Genomic DNA, 17,312 nt, shown 5'->3' on the forward strand with positions numbered 1-17,312 from the left:
TCATAAATGTTTGTTAAATTGCTAGATCCCTGGAATTAATAACTTTTCTTTATGATTGGTATGCAGGTCACAGACAAACATACCATGTAATTATTCTAGGGGTAATGATTACCTTAGTGAGATCTACATCCATCAAAGAACTTCAAAGGTGAAAAAGAGCTTCAGACATCTAGTCTAACCTCTGTGTCCACAGAGGAGCAAACAGATGAATTTGAAATTTTAAATGATTTGGCTGACATTACATAACCAGTTAGCAGCAAATCTTCATGATCAGAAACAAAGTTTCCCACTCTCCAGATGAGTATTTTTCAAGTTTGTTTGTCTTTAAGTTCAGTGGTCACCTATAACAATTTTAATACCTGTATTCTGAAAGTAAATCCATCTATTCTGTTCCTCTTAGATCTCTGGAGTCCTAAATATTTGCCAGTTCATCAGATATTCCTTTTTAAATTTCAGATTTCTGTATTTTTTCTCTATGAGTAATTAAATAACAATTAAAAATCCATATTATTAGATGACATGACTATGTTTTAGAAAAATATGCAGTTAGTGTATAAGTTCTAATAATATGGTATTAAATTTTGAGAACCATGATATACTTGATGGATCATACTCAACTCTCCCGTAAAAAACCCAGGACTTGGGGGGCCTGGGTGGCTCAGTGGTTTAAGCCTCTGTCTTCGGCTCAGGTCATGATCTCAGGGTTCTGGGATCGAGCCCCGCATCAGGCTCTCTGCTCAGTGGGGAGCCTATTTCTCCCTCTCTCTCTGCCTGCCTCTCTGCCTACTTGTGACCTCTCTCTCTGTCAAATAAATAAATAAAATATTTAAAAAAAAACAAACAAACAAACCCAGGACTTGAAATACAAGAGTTAACTTTTTCTATTAGATCAATTCTACATATTTAACACATTGATCATATATAATAATGGTGGTAGAGATGGAACTCAAACTCCAAGTGATGAGTCCAAAGACCATGCTCTTACGGTTTTTAAATATAATTTTACCATGTGGCTTTTAAAAGTGTTAAGTTTAAAAAAAAAAAAAAAAAACATTGTAAGTCATAGAGACATGCTCAGTAAGAAAATTCTTACTGCTTTAAAAAAAATGTCTACAGCATTTCACTTAACCTGGATACTAAGTTCCTGTAATAAAGAGATTTCAATATAATACACTATCCCTGGGTAAATATTCAAAAACAAATGAATATTAGGGAAGTTATGCCATGCTCCATTTAACATTGCAAACAAGTTCTCTGTTATTCAGTTATAGACTGTGTCCTTTCCAACAGTCAGTTCAATGTCCACATCTCTGTCATTCTTTATTCTTCTAAACCACTGCTTTCAACAGCTCCATCCTGAAGCTCAAGAACCCTTAAAAGTTTCCTACTGTCCAATGAAATATAAGTTCTTCATTTCTAGCTTTTCCACAGCCCACTGCCTGATCCTATGCATTCTAGCTAAACTGTTTTGCCTGCCCCAAACTAACCACATACACCCCCGTCTTGTGTTTTTGTCATACACTGCTCATCGAATGAAATGCCAGTTCTCTAGCCTAATATCGCCACTGATTATACTTCTGCTTATTTTTCTTATCAGTCACAACTAGCTGGTTAGTAAGGCTTATTAATTCTAAATACTAAATATTTCCCAAATCTCTTTCTCTTTTCACTATTTGAGATTATCTCATGTTTCATGAGGTACTATGAAGTCATACTCTGCCACACCTTTATTATGCCGTTTCTTCTACACAGAATAGCAATTCTCCTTTCCTCCACTCGGCAAGATCCAATTTACTGAGATCAAGTACAAATGTCATTCCTCTGCAACATTTCTGGGCAAAATTAAAACCCCTCTCTCGTGTATGTATCGTTCTATACACTGCTAATAGTACCAAAAACACTGTGTTACAGATCCTGAGGGCTGGGAACCATCTTGTCCATTCTTTTTCTTGTAGAACCCCCAAATTAGCAATGTCCAACACACAGTATGTGCTCAATACACACTCATTTGAAAGAAAAATTCAGATCTCACTTGAATGCTAATATCATGCTTCAAATGATGTTTGAAAAGAAACTGAGATAAACAATGAAAATCTCATCTCTCTTTCCTTACCTTAAATTTTAAGGCAGGTGTTTGTGTCATGGATGACGCCTTCAATCCATGTAGCCGTTCTTCTATTTCTCTCAGCCTAGAAAGCAGTATGAGGTTATGAATGCATATTTATACTTATCGTTTCATAAATATTAGATGCTCACTAGTTCACTCAAGAAAATGATGGCCCATTATCCAGTTCCTCAAATTAATCCCTGCTGACAGTATTTAATAAATGCACCTGCTGTAGTCTATAAATGGTTATAAAGTGATTAGTAAAAGTAGCCCTACTCTTCATAATAGCTGCTATTGGTAGCTTTTTGGGAGGATCCTTCAGAAAAACGTGAGGCAAATACAAGCACATATACATCTTAAAAAAAAAACAAACCACACTGAATGCTCATATCATATACACTGTTCTACGTCTTTTTTCCTACATTTAATAATGAATCTTGGAGGTCTTTTCATTTCATGGCCTCCTGATCTACTTTAATCTTTGTAACAGCTGTGCAATTGTCCTTCATACAAATCAACCTTTATTAACCCTCTGCTGATGAACATTTGGGTTATTTTAATTTTTCCCCATTATTACGTTCTATATCTACTTATATTTAATAAAGAACAGAACTAAATTTTTTTTTTAAGATTTTATTTATTTATTTATTTGACAGACAGAGATCACAAGTAGGCAGAGAGGCAGGCAGAGAGAGAGAGGAGGAAGCAGGCCCCCAGCTCAGCAGAGAGCCTGATGTGGGGCTCGATCCCAGGACCCTGAGATCATGATCTAAGCCGAAGGCAGAGGCTTTAACCTGTTGAGTCACCCAGGCGCCCCCTAATTTTTTTTTTTAATGGTGCAGTTCACTTTCTAAACTTTTTTTTTTAACTGGATTTTTTTTTTTTTTTAAAATCTCAAATGCTGCTCTGGGCTTGCTTATATTTTCTTTCAAAACTATCAATTATTTTGACACTATAAAATTTACATATCTAGCCTATGGTATTTAATAATATTCTAAATAAAATCCTTAGACAACTTCTATAAGACTAAAACAAATCCAAGGCTTCTGGAACAAAAGTTTTAGTCAAATTGTTTGTTTTTATATGATGCTAATTATCAAAATCAGTGGCTTTTCACTGTTCCACTAGAATTGATGAGATGCATTAAGAGGACAAAGAACAGAAAATGTAACTATAGAGGAAGACAGGAATGTGTTAAAGAATTATAAGATGGTATCAGGAAGGCCACAAGTGATCAAATAACTGTAAATCTGTGAAAAAAGTTATTTGTCAAGGAAAAATAGGGCTTTAAAATTATTTTCAGAATAATAAGACAAAGGTCCATCTCTGAGATTTGTAAGAACTACAAAGGATTATAAACTGGTAAACACTTTCGATAAGGATTCTGTATGGTGACTCAGCTTGGAATAAGTTTTAGATTTCACTCCTAATAAACTGTGAAGAAGAGATGGAAGGAAAAAGTAGATGGTGACCAAACAACTTATTTTGTGCTACTGGAACACACATGAATTAACATGAAAATTAACAAAACAGTCTCTAGCTGGTCAGGTGTGTTCTCTAATAATCTTTGCACTCTGAATAATATATTTTCCTTTTTCATGAAAATCTTACAGTGCTCTCATAAGAAGTTCAGTAATTTCTCAAAGACTTAAAAGGCTTTGCAGAGACGAGGTATTTTACCGTCGTTTTGTTATATAGAGTTCATCCAGCAGATGTCGCTCTTCATAGCTCATCCACCGTTCATCTGGCAACTCTTCTTCCTTCTGCAGCAACTGTTCATAGAGCCGAACTGGATTCCAGCCAGTCATTATGTCATAAGTGATGACACATCCCAAAGAATGTGACACTATTGAGACTTTACCCCCTTTTTCTTCAAAGTCTGGATTCCGAGAACAGAAAAGGGAATATAATCGATTCAGCTCTTGCTGAAGGCCTTTAACTAGCTGTTTGAAATAAGAAAACATCATATTAGAGAGTAGTCACTGACTTCGCTGTAGACTTTATCTCTAAACTCAAATATATTATGAAAGAAAAACAGACATTACTGGCCAAATATGTCTAGGTCATTAAAATTAATTCAGGTGCTTCAAAACCTTGCAGAAAATGAAGAAAAGTATGCATAATGCGTAAACCATCTCATCACTAAAGAATAAAGGCAGATATACCCACCTGGAACTTTTCACAGTCCTTATACCAACTATATGAACTAGCAGTTTCACAAATTAAAAACAAAAAGTTCCATGCAGATTCCCATATGTTTTCCAAAGAGACCCTTCAAATTTTTTCTTCATTGCAACCTACTCATATGCTACCCTAAATTTTTATACCTTGTAGTTTTAAGCTATAGTGAATTTTAGGTAAAGAATTTATCTGAGTTTATGCCAACAGATGTGCCAACATACATACTATTTCATTATGCATTTTAGATAAGAGTAATGTAAAGGCCACTGTATGATTGAAAAAAAGCTAATGTTGATCTACTTGATATTCCAACATTCCTATTAAGTTGGCAGTATGGATATGAGTAAAAAGTTATTTTATGTGGCTGCTAAGCAGGGCTTTTTAAGGCGTAAGTTGGGAAGTATCTTAGTCATTTTTCTTTGTAAAATTGCTTCCTTTGAAATTTAGCTTTAACAAATATTAACTGAAATACTTCCTAAAGTCAGAAAAATGTTTGTTACCCAACCCATACTGGGCCCTGACCTGAGTTTTAAGGCAGTCCTTGCCTCTTCTTATCATTGCTTACTACTATTTGAGTATAAATTTCCTGCTTGATATTAACTGAATTCCTTGTTTCAATACGTCTTAATATGCCTACATACAAAAATATAACTTATGTGTTACTTCTATTTTTGGTCTTGTTATTCTATCTCAAGAGTTAACTAGGCTCCACTAGATTTTACTGAACATTTTCTACCTCTGACATTAACTGAAAATCATTTGAGCATCCATGCTTGGCAGGATTAGCAGTGACATGAACGAAGGCAAGGTGCTCTTTCATGATTGCTGGCATCACAGACTCTACAATGCAATATGGAGGTCTGCTTAAAGCTACTGAAAGCACATGTTGGGTCTGATGACATATATTCATCCAATGAAGGAAGAGGAGGATAGGAAGAGCTGCTAGCATGTGGAAAGAAATGGAAATGTTTTACTTTAATTGGACATTTCAATTTTTTTCTTGGGAAAAGCCAACTCCAACTTTCAAAGTGCATCAGAATCACATGGAGGGCTTATGAAGGACAGATCGCTAGGCTCCTGAATCAGACTGTCTGATTCAGCAGTTCTGTGTACCACATTTTAGGAGCTACTATACTGCCTTAGTGGCAAATGCATATAAAAACCTTCTAAGACATGGGCTATAGATAATTCCGGTCAATATAAAGAGTATGCACCGTGATATGAATATTACAGGGCTCTGTTCAAAGGGAGCTATAGTGTAGTGTTTTGGACTTAGCTTTGAGAAGAATATCAGGAAACCCTTAAAATTTGTAATTTTCTTGATTTATAATCTACATGAAAGGAAGTCCAGAAAAAGCTAACATATAGTCAAGATAAATTCCTTCAAAAGCAACATTTGTTAACAGCTTTACTTTTGAAGTCCTTGATTTTAAGACACATCATGTAAATCTAGACACACTAAAAGACAAGTACTTAAGTACTCTGGCAAAAGGTATCCAATCTTTTGTTTTAGAATACCACCCTCCCCATCAAAATTCAAAAATTAAAAAAAAGGGGAAAGATCTACCAGCATCTCTACCAGTGATTAATCTATATCATATAAAAAATTTTTAAAGCATTTCTCACTATACCCAATACTTCAGTAATCATATATGGATAACAAAATGAGGATAAATATCCAAGACAGAGAAAGTCTATTTGATGTTAAAATATTTCACCATGGAGGGGCGCCTGGGTGGCTCAGTGGATTAAGCCGCTGCCTTCGGCTCAGGTCATGATCTCAGGGTCCTGGGATCGAGCCCCGCATCGGGCTCTCTGCTCTACGGGGAGCCTGATTCCTCCTCTCTCTCTGCCTGCCTCTCTGCCTACTTGTGATCTCTCTCTGTCAAATAAATAAATAAAATCTTAAAAAAAAAAAAATATTTCACCATGGAATGAATACACAGAATGCAGAGTTTCTGAAAAGCTGATGCTTTCATTTGTTTTAATAATCGTATAATTGAATAGAAGTGGTCATGTTTCCTTATTAGAACATATCTAGATATGGTAGCATTTTTAATCTTTGCCCATAGCTTTACATATACAGCAATGTTTGTGTTCCAAAACATTATGATTTTGAAAGCCAAGTTTAAACAGTTGTATACAACCTTAGGATGGATAAACCATCCAGTCAGCAGCAAAAGGAGAACCCTACCTCTATTTTTGTGTCCATAAAGTCAACACTATTTAGGGTTTTTTCTCCTAAATAGGGTTTTTTTCTACTGGATCAGTGAAGAAAAGGAGAAAAAAACCCTAAATAGTGTTGACTTTATGGACAAAAAACAGAGGTAGAGTTCTCCTTTTGCTGCTGACTGGATGGTTTATCCATCCTAAGGTTTTGTGTGCGTGTGTGTGTGTGTGTGTGTGTATTCCAATTATATTCTTCCAGCTATGATCCCTTGGTGACCAAGTATATTCATTTGAGATATATGAACCAAGATTAATGATATACCGTGTGATATTAATTTATTAATTCTACAATATTATCTAATCAACCTCTTACATGGTAGGTAACTGGTGGGTTTTCAAAAGCTTAAGAGTTTTTAATTTTCACAGCTGCTTAAAAGTTAAAATTTATGAAGAAAATCAACTGAAAAGGAAAAAGTCAGCAGTTTCAAGACAGAACCCAAACTGACAAAGTATGAATATATACTTCCCAACTTATGCCTTAAAAAGCCCTGCTTAGCAGCCACATAAAATAACTTTTTACTCATATCCATACTGCCAACTTAATAGGAATGCTGGAATATCAAGTAGATCAACATTAGCTTTTTTTCAATCATACAATGGCCTTTACATTACTCTTATCTAAAATGCACATCTAAATATATGCATATCTAAAATATATGAAAGAATATAATTAGTCCTTTGTCCTTCTCTCTGCTTTAGGAAATTTTAATGAGAAAAAGTAATTTACAGAGTTTTAGTCATATGCAGTAGTTGAATGATTTTCAAGTAAAAATAACAAGAGATAGCCATGACCATTCTCTTCAAAATTTTTTATTTTTAAAAGTCATTGAAAAGAGAGTTCAGATGTACAAGATACATAGTTCTCTCTGCATTTTTCATGTTACTTTATTTAGGGTTAAAGTCAGGGCCAAAGACTCTCTGATGAGGTCTCTGTAGTCTGGATTAGTTTCCTTTTTTTAAATTGGTCCTTGGAAAGTATGACCTGAGAAACACTAAAAGTTTTCCCTTAATTCTGGCTTTTTAATGATTATTGGCACAATCACTAATTAGGGTCCTCCCATGAGCATTTCACAATCTCCAGTGAAGGGGAACTAAGAGATGATCTATTAAACTGCTGTGAAGGCAGAAGTCTCTTCAGTGGCATCCTGGTTAAGTTGCTCAGCATCTACCCCAGTGAGTATCTCCACTCTAAGGTGGACACTTCCAGTTTTTGCAAATTTTTTTCCAGTTTATTATATAATTGACACATAACATTGTATAAGTTTAAGGTGCACAACATAACAATTTGATATATGTATAAATTGTGAAATGATCACTACAAATAAGTTTAGTTAAAACACTTCACATTATTTACAATTTTTTTCCCTTGAGACATTTCTATTTTTTTAAAGGCAGCTTTAGTTACTTACAAAGTTCTTCATTAGTAAACAAACATGTTCCTTTCCATATTTTCTATCACTGATCCTTATTCACTTTCTAGAGTTAACAGAATAAGTCTATTCCTTTTTTTTCTTAAATGGGAGCCCTTGAAATACATAAAGACAGATGGTCACAACTGGAGAATCTAAGGATGAGGAATTGTACTGGGAACTTTATATACATTACATCTTTAATCCTCATGACAACTTTATCAGTAGGTATGTTGTGTTCACTTTATAAGCAAGAAGCTGAGAAAGTGAGAAATTTGGTCTAAGGTCACACAGCTAGTTAAGTGGCAGGTTTTGAATGGCATCTATTTTAACTGAGAGGACGGAAAAAAAGACTCTTTCATATGCCTATTGAGTAAACTAAGTAAGTTCATTCACCTGGCATGATATAATCCTCTAAAGAACTCCTGATTGCTGTTATTTATCACTACTTCCTTAAGGAAACATATACAGTTTAAAAATAATTTAATCTAGGGGCGCCTTGGTGGCTCAGATGGTTGGGCATCTGCCTTTGGCTCAGGTCAGGATCTCAAGGTCCTGGGATCCAGCCCCACATCAGGCTCCCTGCTCAGTGGAGAGCCTGCTTCTCCCTCTCCCCTTGCTTGTGCTCTGTCAAGTAAACAAAATCTTTAAAAAGAAAAAAAAAATTTTAATCTAGAATACTAGCTAACATCAACCCTGTGCTAAATGGGGCTTGAAGAATCAGCTTTCCTTTCTTAACATTAAGAACAATTCTGCTTGCTTCTCACTAAGTTTTCTTTTTTTCTTCACAATACCTGAAGCAATGTTTCCCAAATTTCCCTGATGGTATCACCTGGGGAACTGTTAAAACACAAATTCACAGTTCTACCTCAGACCCATTGAATCAGAATCTCCAGGGAGGAGACCTTGGAAACCATTTTTTTTTTTCATTCCTTTTCTTAACCTTTTTCCTGAAAATAATTTCTAATTAATAAAATATTGCAAAAAAACCAAAAACCAAAAACCAAAGAAAAAACCGCAATTCCTCAAAGATCATCCACATATCCTTTATCGAAGGTTTATCCATTGTTAGCATTTTATCCTGTTTATCATTCCTTCTGTTTCTGTAGCACACACACCACCCATGTACATTTGTGAACCATTTGAGGATATATTACATATATCATCGTCCTTTATCCCCTAAATACTCCAGTATATACTTCCTAAGACTAGGAATATTCTCTTCCATACTAATAGTGTAGTAATCAACTTCATAAATTTACTTTGACATAACATTTCATCTAATCTGATCTACCATCCACCTTTTGTCAGATGATTTAATATCTTTGGTAGCACTTCCCCCCATCCAGGACAAGTTATAGTCTAAGATGAGATGTATTGAGCTATTGTATCTCTTTAGCCTTTTATCTGGCACATTGTCCACAGCCATTCTTCATCTTTCACAATATTTACATTTTAAAGTACATAGTCCCATGCTTACTTTACTTGAACTTCCTCATTCTATGTTTGCTTGATGTTTCCTAATGACTGGAGAACTGCATAAATGATGTTGTGTCCTCTGAGTGTCCCTCTTAACACCCAGTAAAGGTATTGCCTAATTTCTCCATTCTATGCCTGCTCTTTAACTAATATGCAGTGAGGATATACTTTAAGACTATGCAAATATCTTGTTCCTCATCAAAATAAGGCCCTTAATGATTCATCCATTGATAAATCTTGCCCAAGCCTCTTTACCTTATCTTACCATGACAGCTGCAAAATAAGGATTTTCCTCCCACATTTTTTAGAAACTCCGTTGCATTTATGGTGGGCACAGTAGCTTTCTCCCCCATTGTTTATCTATGTGTAATTGATTCGGATTATGAATTTTTCAGTGATTTTATAACTCCTTATTATATTATCTTTATTATAATTCTGTATTAAAACAACTACTACTAATTCCTTATAATAAGTAATAATAATTACTTGATTATTTTGGTGCTCAAATTGTTCCAGCTTTGGCCAGTGGGATCTGCTTCTTTAATTTGGTTCCTATGTCCTTGTGACCCACTCCATCATTCTTCCAAGCATTTTCCTACTTTCTGTCATGACAAGTTGGTTCCAGCTTTGATCTGTATCTATCCTACACCAGGCCTGGAATCAGCTGTTTTCCCAAGGAAACCTAGTTCTTCTTAGAAGGTAATAGTAGTACAGGAGACAAAGATCCGGGTGCTAGGTGTGCTCATTAGACTGGGGTATCCTTGCTTCTTGGCCCTTTTAATGCACATGGGTGGGAAATATATGCATGCATATATACACATATACACTTAATGTATAGCTATCTATACACGTATATTTTCAAAATTATGAATTCATATTTATGAGACCTTTAATTCCAATAACCCCTTGAGACTGTTTTTTTGGCCTGTATTTTTAATGAGTACTCCAAGTAATTGTTCTAGTTAAGGATGTCTGGGAAATGTTGCTCAAGACTGATGACAGATCTCAGCCACAAGTTCTCTGGTGCTTTTCCACAAAATTCAACTGGATTAAAAGACAAACTAATTTAAAACGCTTGGTGTTCTTGGGGCACCTGGGTGGTTTAGTCGGTTAAGTGTCTGACTTCAGCCCAGATCATGATTTCAGGATCCTGGGATGGCTGCATTAGGCTCCCTGCTCAGTGGGGAGCTGGGGAGCCTGCTTCTCCCTCTCCCTCTGTGTCCTAACCACTGTACATGTGGGTTCGCTCTCTCAAATAAATGAATAAAATTTTAAAAACAAATAAACAAACAAACAAACCACTCTGGGTGTTCTCTGTTTCATTTATCTTAGCTATCAGTTTCTTCTTTCTACTAAGTATCTGTTTTATTCAATTCCATTCTGAAGATAACTATTTTTGGAGATAAAAGAGTAAAATAGAAAGTGACTACTTTCTCAGTTATCACTAGCCAATGGTCAGAGCTTTGAGCCCGATACTCTTCTCTTTCTAGTTTTTCCTGTTATTAATGTCAACTTAAAACTTTTTTTAAAAAGCTCTTAATATTAGTTTGGGGGGACAGGCCTCAGAACATTTTACCCTTAAACATTCAGGATACCTTCTTAGGAAACCTACTAACCATATACCTGTGTGTGTGTAAGGTATACTTATGCTTTATGAGTGTGTGTCTGTATATGTTATATGTTCTCAGCCATTCTCTTTTTTTTCCCCTTACTGGTTTCACCTGAAATACTATCGTTCAATTTCCTAACCTTAAGGGCCAAATATATAAACATATCCAACAATGGATATGAACATGTAAATTATTAGTATTTTACTTCATGAACCAGGCTTTCCTTGTTGGGTTAGAATGAGGTTCAGTATAGTTTCTTTTTACTGTTTATTATACTTTCTTTTACTGCTATCGAGCAGATCAAGGCAGACTTTGCCCCAGACTGGGACATGACAATGAGGGGATATAGAAAGAGGAATGGTGAAAAATCCTGAGGGGATGGCAGCCCAAAGAGAAGGCAGTTCTGTGGCACTTAACCTAACATATTTTTGTAGATATACAAGGGATATTGTGAGTGAAGTCAGGGATGACTCTGAATGAACAAAATCAGAAATGAACTGGCATGGAGAAGCACAGAGCAGCTCTACTGGTAACTATCCTTCACCAGTTTCTTCATCTTTTGAATGAGAATACTAATTATACCTACTTCATAGGGTTTTTATGAGCATTAGGCAAGCTAACACATGGTAGGTAATTAACAAGGTTATTCCTATGAAACAGAATTCTTTTTCTCTTATCAATAAAGTGACAAAATGTATTCAGTGGAGAGTCCCTTACCCCTCTGAATAAATTTTTACCCTTACCCCAGGGTTATTTTTGTGATGCATCAGCAACATTACTATTTAAGAACAAATTTACTACAGAAATGACACAATAAAAGCAAGTCTAGTACAAACAAAAGCTTGAAGGAAATTTCTTAAGTGTCAAACTTTTTCATGAGGACAATAATTACAGTCATAATAAGATTTACGAAAACTGGTATTTTTCAAAGAGCTGTTTTCTTTTTCTTTTTTAAAAGATTTTATTTATTTATTTGACAGAGAGAGAAAGCACAAGCGGGGGAGCAGCAGAGAGAGAGGGAGAAGCAGGCTCCCGTGGAGCAGGGAGCCCAATGTGGGGCTTAGATCCCAGGATGCTGGGATCATGATCTGAGCGGAAGGCAGACACTTAAATGACTGAGCCACCCAGGCACCCCCAAATAGCTGTTTTCTAACTAATCTCCGACTTCCAAGATTATCCATTTTTTAAGCGTTTCCCAATGTGTAGTTTGGAGATAATTAAATTTACAATTAAACACAGGCTATTTAAAAGTTAATGGATTCCTGTAAATTCTCATTTGCTTATATAAAAAAAGTGCATAAAAATTTTAAATTCAGGACACATATCACTCTAAAAAATACCCAACAGCAATAAGATGATCATGATACTTACTTCATCTCTATAAAGTGGGCTAGTATAATACATTATGTCCATGGCACTACTGTTCAGCATATCCCTTAAACCTCGTACTTTGTCAGGAGTAATGGAATCGACAGTGTCTACAAATTAAAAAAAAAAAAAATTAAACTTACAGAAGACCTTTGTTTAAAAATTCAGGAGTGGCTTTGGCTCTAATGAACCTTCCCTTCTTGCAAAATGCTGAAAAAAACAAAAACAAAAACAGTAGAAGACTAAAGGGGACACAGGAAGAAAAGGAACATTAAGGATGAAAGCTATTATCAAATCTATAAAGATTTACTAATTTTTCTTATGTACTGGCTTTTGCATGACATTTAGGGGTACCCAGAGCAAAAGCAGGCCATCTCTGTTCTTGGAACAAGTGTTAAGGGACACAATCTCACTCTTCCTGTACCTCTTTTTCTGTTTCCATTCTCTTCTTTGGCCTCTGTACCTTAGGCCTGGCAATACCCATGTGGAATGCCCACTGCCACTGGTAGCAAACCAGCAACAAATTAAAAAGCTTCCCTATGCTTTACATACACCTCTCTTTAGTGAACCCAAGATCCTATGGGCAAAAGCTGCAAAATTATAAATAAGCACAAAGGCAAATCAGCAAAGGTCCTCTTCAGTAAACAAGGTCAAGTTGGTATAATTTGCTTTTGAAAAAAGAAAGTCACGTACACCGCACTGCAAACAATTTTGTATTCATGAATTAGAGCTAACCTGTGGAAATTCTATCTTGGGAAGCTTGTTTTCCAAAATGCCTTATGAAATGATCTGAGATAGAGGAAACTTTGCATTTCCCACAGAAATACAAAGAAGCCCTATACTTGGATGAACATCATAAAATGAAAGCACAATTTAGGCAGGAGAAGGATTGTATTTTTAGTCTAGTGAAGTTTCTTTTATCTTCCAGTTTTTCACCGCATTGGTTTGTTTTTATTTATTCCCTACTTTAATACAATCTAATAGTGACTAGAATAATGAAAATCTAGTAATGAGAATGATTCAAGCAAAACTAGAAGTCCTCTCAAAGATGGAAAGGATATGGGTAGCACAACCCATTTTTAAACTGTAAAAGTGAAAGACGTGAATACCATACTGATATGAAGAGTTTCAATGCATTTTAATGCATTTCCAAAAAAAAGTTTTTACTGTGAAATATACATACATATAAAGAAATTTAATATATACGTGCATCTGAAAGAATAATTTATATATGGGAAAACATGTTTCAGCCATCTAGCGTAAGAATATTGTCAGTATCTCTGAAACTCACAGTATATCCCCCTAAACGATCACACGCCTCTCCCTAAGTAACCACCAATAAGAAGCTGGAGCTACACTCTTGCTTTACAGGTTTATAAATTTACTATAGGTTCACTAATATTAATAACTTTAGCCAATTCTATAGCATTTACTATGTGACAGAGCCTAAATATTTTATTTCATTTTGTCTGTTTCTGAACACTATGTAAATTGAACTATTTCACCCCCGATAGTATGCCTCTGAGATTCATTGACATTAACCCATATAGCTGTAATCCACTCATTTTCACAGCTGTATAGTATTTCACACATGTCTAACAATGTACCCATTTTCCTTTGAAAAAAAGTTGGGTTGTTTTTAGTTTTTTGCTAATATAAACTATGCTAATAACTGTTGCACATGTCTCCTGGTACACATGTATAGGAGTTTCTCTAGGGTATATACATCTAGGAATGAAACTGCTGTGTCTTAGGGCACGTGCACACTCAACTTTGTAAGAATATAACAAACCATCTTCCAAAGCGATTGTACCAATTCACACTCCCACCAGTAGTCAATAAGAACTGTCAATGCTATACATCCTCATCAATATTTGGTATTGTCACTTAAATTTTTGCCTGAAGGCTGAAAGATATTTCATTGTGTTTTTAACTCGCATCTCCTTGATTACTAGGAGAGATGTACATTTTATATTATATGAAAATATATAATTAAAAATATATATTACAAAACACACACACATATATTGGGGTGCCTGGGTGGCTCAGCGGGTTCAGCCTCTGCCTTCAGCTCGGGTTGTGATCCCAGGGTCCTGGGGTCAAGCCCTGCATCTGGCTCTCTTCTCAGCAGGGAGCCTGCTTCCCTTCCTCTCTCTCTACCTGCCTCTCTGCCTACTTGTGATCTCTGTCTGTCAAATAAATAAATAAAATCTTAAAACACACCACACACACACACACACACACACACACACACACACACACACATTGATGTGTATGCAAGTGTCTGCCTATCTATCTCCACTTAAGTTTCCCATTCTTTATTCTGGATATTAAAGCTTTGGTGGTCATATCTGTTGTTCTGTTGCAACATCTTCTCTATTTGTGGCCTGTCTTTCTTTTTTATGTTGTTTATTGAGAAAAAGAAGTTCTTAATTTCAATCTCATTAGATTTACCAATGTTACTTTATAGTTTTTTTTTGTGCCATATTTTTTTTTCTAATATGTTTTAAAGTTCTGGCTTATGCGTTTGGTCTTCTGGAATGTGAAGTATGAATCATTTTCACTCCCCTCCCCCTCCAATAAGTGGTTATCAAGCACCATTTATTGGACAGGCCATCCTTTCACCTCAGACTGTAATGTCGGCTCTGTTGTACATCAGGTTTCCAAACTAAGCACAGATCCATTTAAGGGGTCTCTACTCTGGTGCACAGCTCTGTTTGCCTATCCTCATGACAATCTAAATTGTCTTAAATATAAAAATTAAAAAATAGTCCAGCTATCTACCAGGACATGACACCCTCTCCACCCTCTTGTTCTGTATCTTGGCTATTTTGGGGCCTCTGATCTTTCTATAATAATTCTGGGATCAGCTTGTTAAGTTTTATGAAACTCTATTGGGATTTTGATTGGAATAGCACTGAACATATAGATCAGTTTGGGAGAATTAATATTTCTAGATATTGAACCATCTAATTTACAAAAAGGGTCTTTCTATATATTTAAAAGTTGTATTGATTATCTTTTATTTTAATATAAAATACACATTTTTCTAGTTTCTAGGAACTTTGTATTTTTATTCTATTCTGAATAGTTTGTGCTGGCATACAGAAATGTAGTTATTTTTGCATATAGATATTTTATTTCACAATGTTGTAAACTATCTTATCATTTCTATTAACTTTTCCTTAGATTTTTTTTGTTGTATATTCTGCATAGATAACCATAAGACCTGAAAATGAAAACATACCTTTCCCATCCTTAAAACTATTTATTTTCCTTATCTCATTATAGTGGTTAAGATTTCAAACTCTGTATATGTTGTAAGAGTAGACATCCTTAGCTTGTTCCTAATTTAAAGGAAATGAATTTATCCCTTGAATAATGAGGACAATGATGGGTAAATGCCCCTTATCAATATTTCTGAAATTACAAACAGTAAAATTCACTCGAGTTTTAATGCATATATGCTTTTGCATAACTACCAGGATAATCAAGATACAGAACTGTTCCATCACCCCAAAAAATGCTTTTTAAATTTAAATACCCCCTTAAACCCCTTCCCCATACCTTGGCCCTACTTATCTATCTGGCTTTTCATTGTATCCTTTGTAACACCATTTTAAATCAGTAAATGTGTTTTAAACTAGTGAACTTTAAACTAGTAAATGCTTCCCTGAGTTTTGTGGGTTACTTTGTGAATCTGGTCAATTACTGAACCTTAGGATGGGGTCACAGGATCCTCCTCCCCCAACTTAAAGCCAGTCAGTCAGAAGTAACAAGTGACAATCTGGAATGTGTGAAGGCATCTGAAGCGGGGGCAGTCTTGTGAGTCTGAGTCCTGAATCTGACTGCACTCTCTCTGGGGAGTTTGTGGCAGAATTGAGTTAAATTGCAGGACACCCAGAATTGGAGAAGTGGTTGGTATGGGAAAAAACTTCCAGAACTTTTGTTATCAGAAGTGTTGAGAAGAGAAACAGTGGTGTTTTTCCTTTAGTTTCTCTCACTTAACATAATGCCTTGAGAGTCTATCACAGTAGATAGATAGTTTAAACTATCACAGTAGTTTGGGGCACCTGGGTGGCTCAGTGGATTAAGCCGCTGCCTTCGGCTCGGGTCATGATCTCAGGGTCCTGGGATCGAGCCCCGCATCGGGTTCTCTGCTCCGCGGGGAGCCTGCTTCCTCCTCTCTCTCTGCCTACTTGTGATCTCTCTGTCAAATAAATAAATAAAATCTTAAAAAAAAAAAAAAAAACTATCACAGTAGTTTAAACCTGATGGAATATTACAGGTTCCATTTTATTAAATGTTAGTTCATTCATATTGCCTACATTCTTGAGCAGCCTCAGAAATTTATTTGGGTAAATGGGAAAAGCCCGAAAGATAGTGTTAGTTACACTAGAACCTTATATATCAGCTCCTGCTGCTAAGAAGTCTTCTTCGATCACTAGCAATTTTTTTTTTTTTTGGAATTCATTACAACTTCAGATACTATTTAGGTTCATTAGCTAAAACTGACATTCCTAACTGACTATGAGATAGAATCACAGGCTTGGAATAATCCTTGGAAATCATCCAGGGAGGCAGGTTAGTGCTGTGATGAGCAAGGGCTCTGGTATCATACAGATCTAGATTCTGTCTGCCGTTCTTAGTTAAATTCATTTACCTTTCACTGAGTTTCAGTTTCCTTATCAGTAAAATAGAGATAACAAAGTAGGTATATTTCAAAGACATATGAGAAAATTAAATGAGAAACTCCATGCAGAATGAGCTATGGAGTGCCAGGCACACAGGAAAAGCCCACAAACAGCAGCTGATGTCAAGTTTAGAACAACGCTTTCATTTTCCAGATTATGCAAATCATCAACTGAAACGTGCCATCCTAATGGTTTAAAGATTAAAAAGTCACAACTTTGTGCATATTTTAGCTTA

The 17,312-nt window shown here is 35.6% G+C and overlaps 1 protein-coding gene across 6 annotated transcripts in view; it reads right to left on the reverse strand.

The window, feature by feature from the left end:
- Positions 1–17,312, reverse strand: part of DDHD1 (DDHD domain containing 1) — a 95,293-nt gene that overhangs the window by 18,147 nt on the left and 59,834 nt on the right. For all 6 annotated transcript variants that reach the window (XM_046008634.1, XM_046008632.1, XM_046008631.1 and 3 more), the window contains 3 exons: positions 12,387–12,493; positions 3,788–4,050; positions 2,114–2,189 (listed from right to left, as the gene is read on the reverse strand). In XM_046008634.1, the coding sequence (XP_045864590.1) occupies positions 2,114–2,189; positions 3,788–4,050; positions 12,387–12,493 (446 nt within the window). The remainder of the gene's footprint in view (positions 1–2,113; positions 2,190–3,787; positions 4,051–12,386; positions 12,494–17,312) is intronic.

The sequence above is a fragment of the Meles meles genome, chromosome 6 (assembly GCF_922984935.1).
Source record: "Meles meles chromosome 6, mMelMel3.1 paternal haplotype, whole genome shotgun sequence".
Taxonomy (NCBI): domain Eukaryota; kingdom Metazoa; phylum Chordata; class Mammalia; order Carnivora; family Mustelidae; genus Meles; species Meles meles.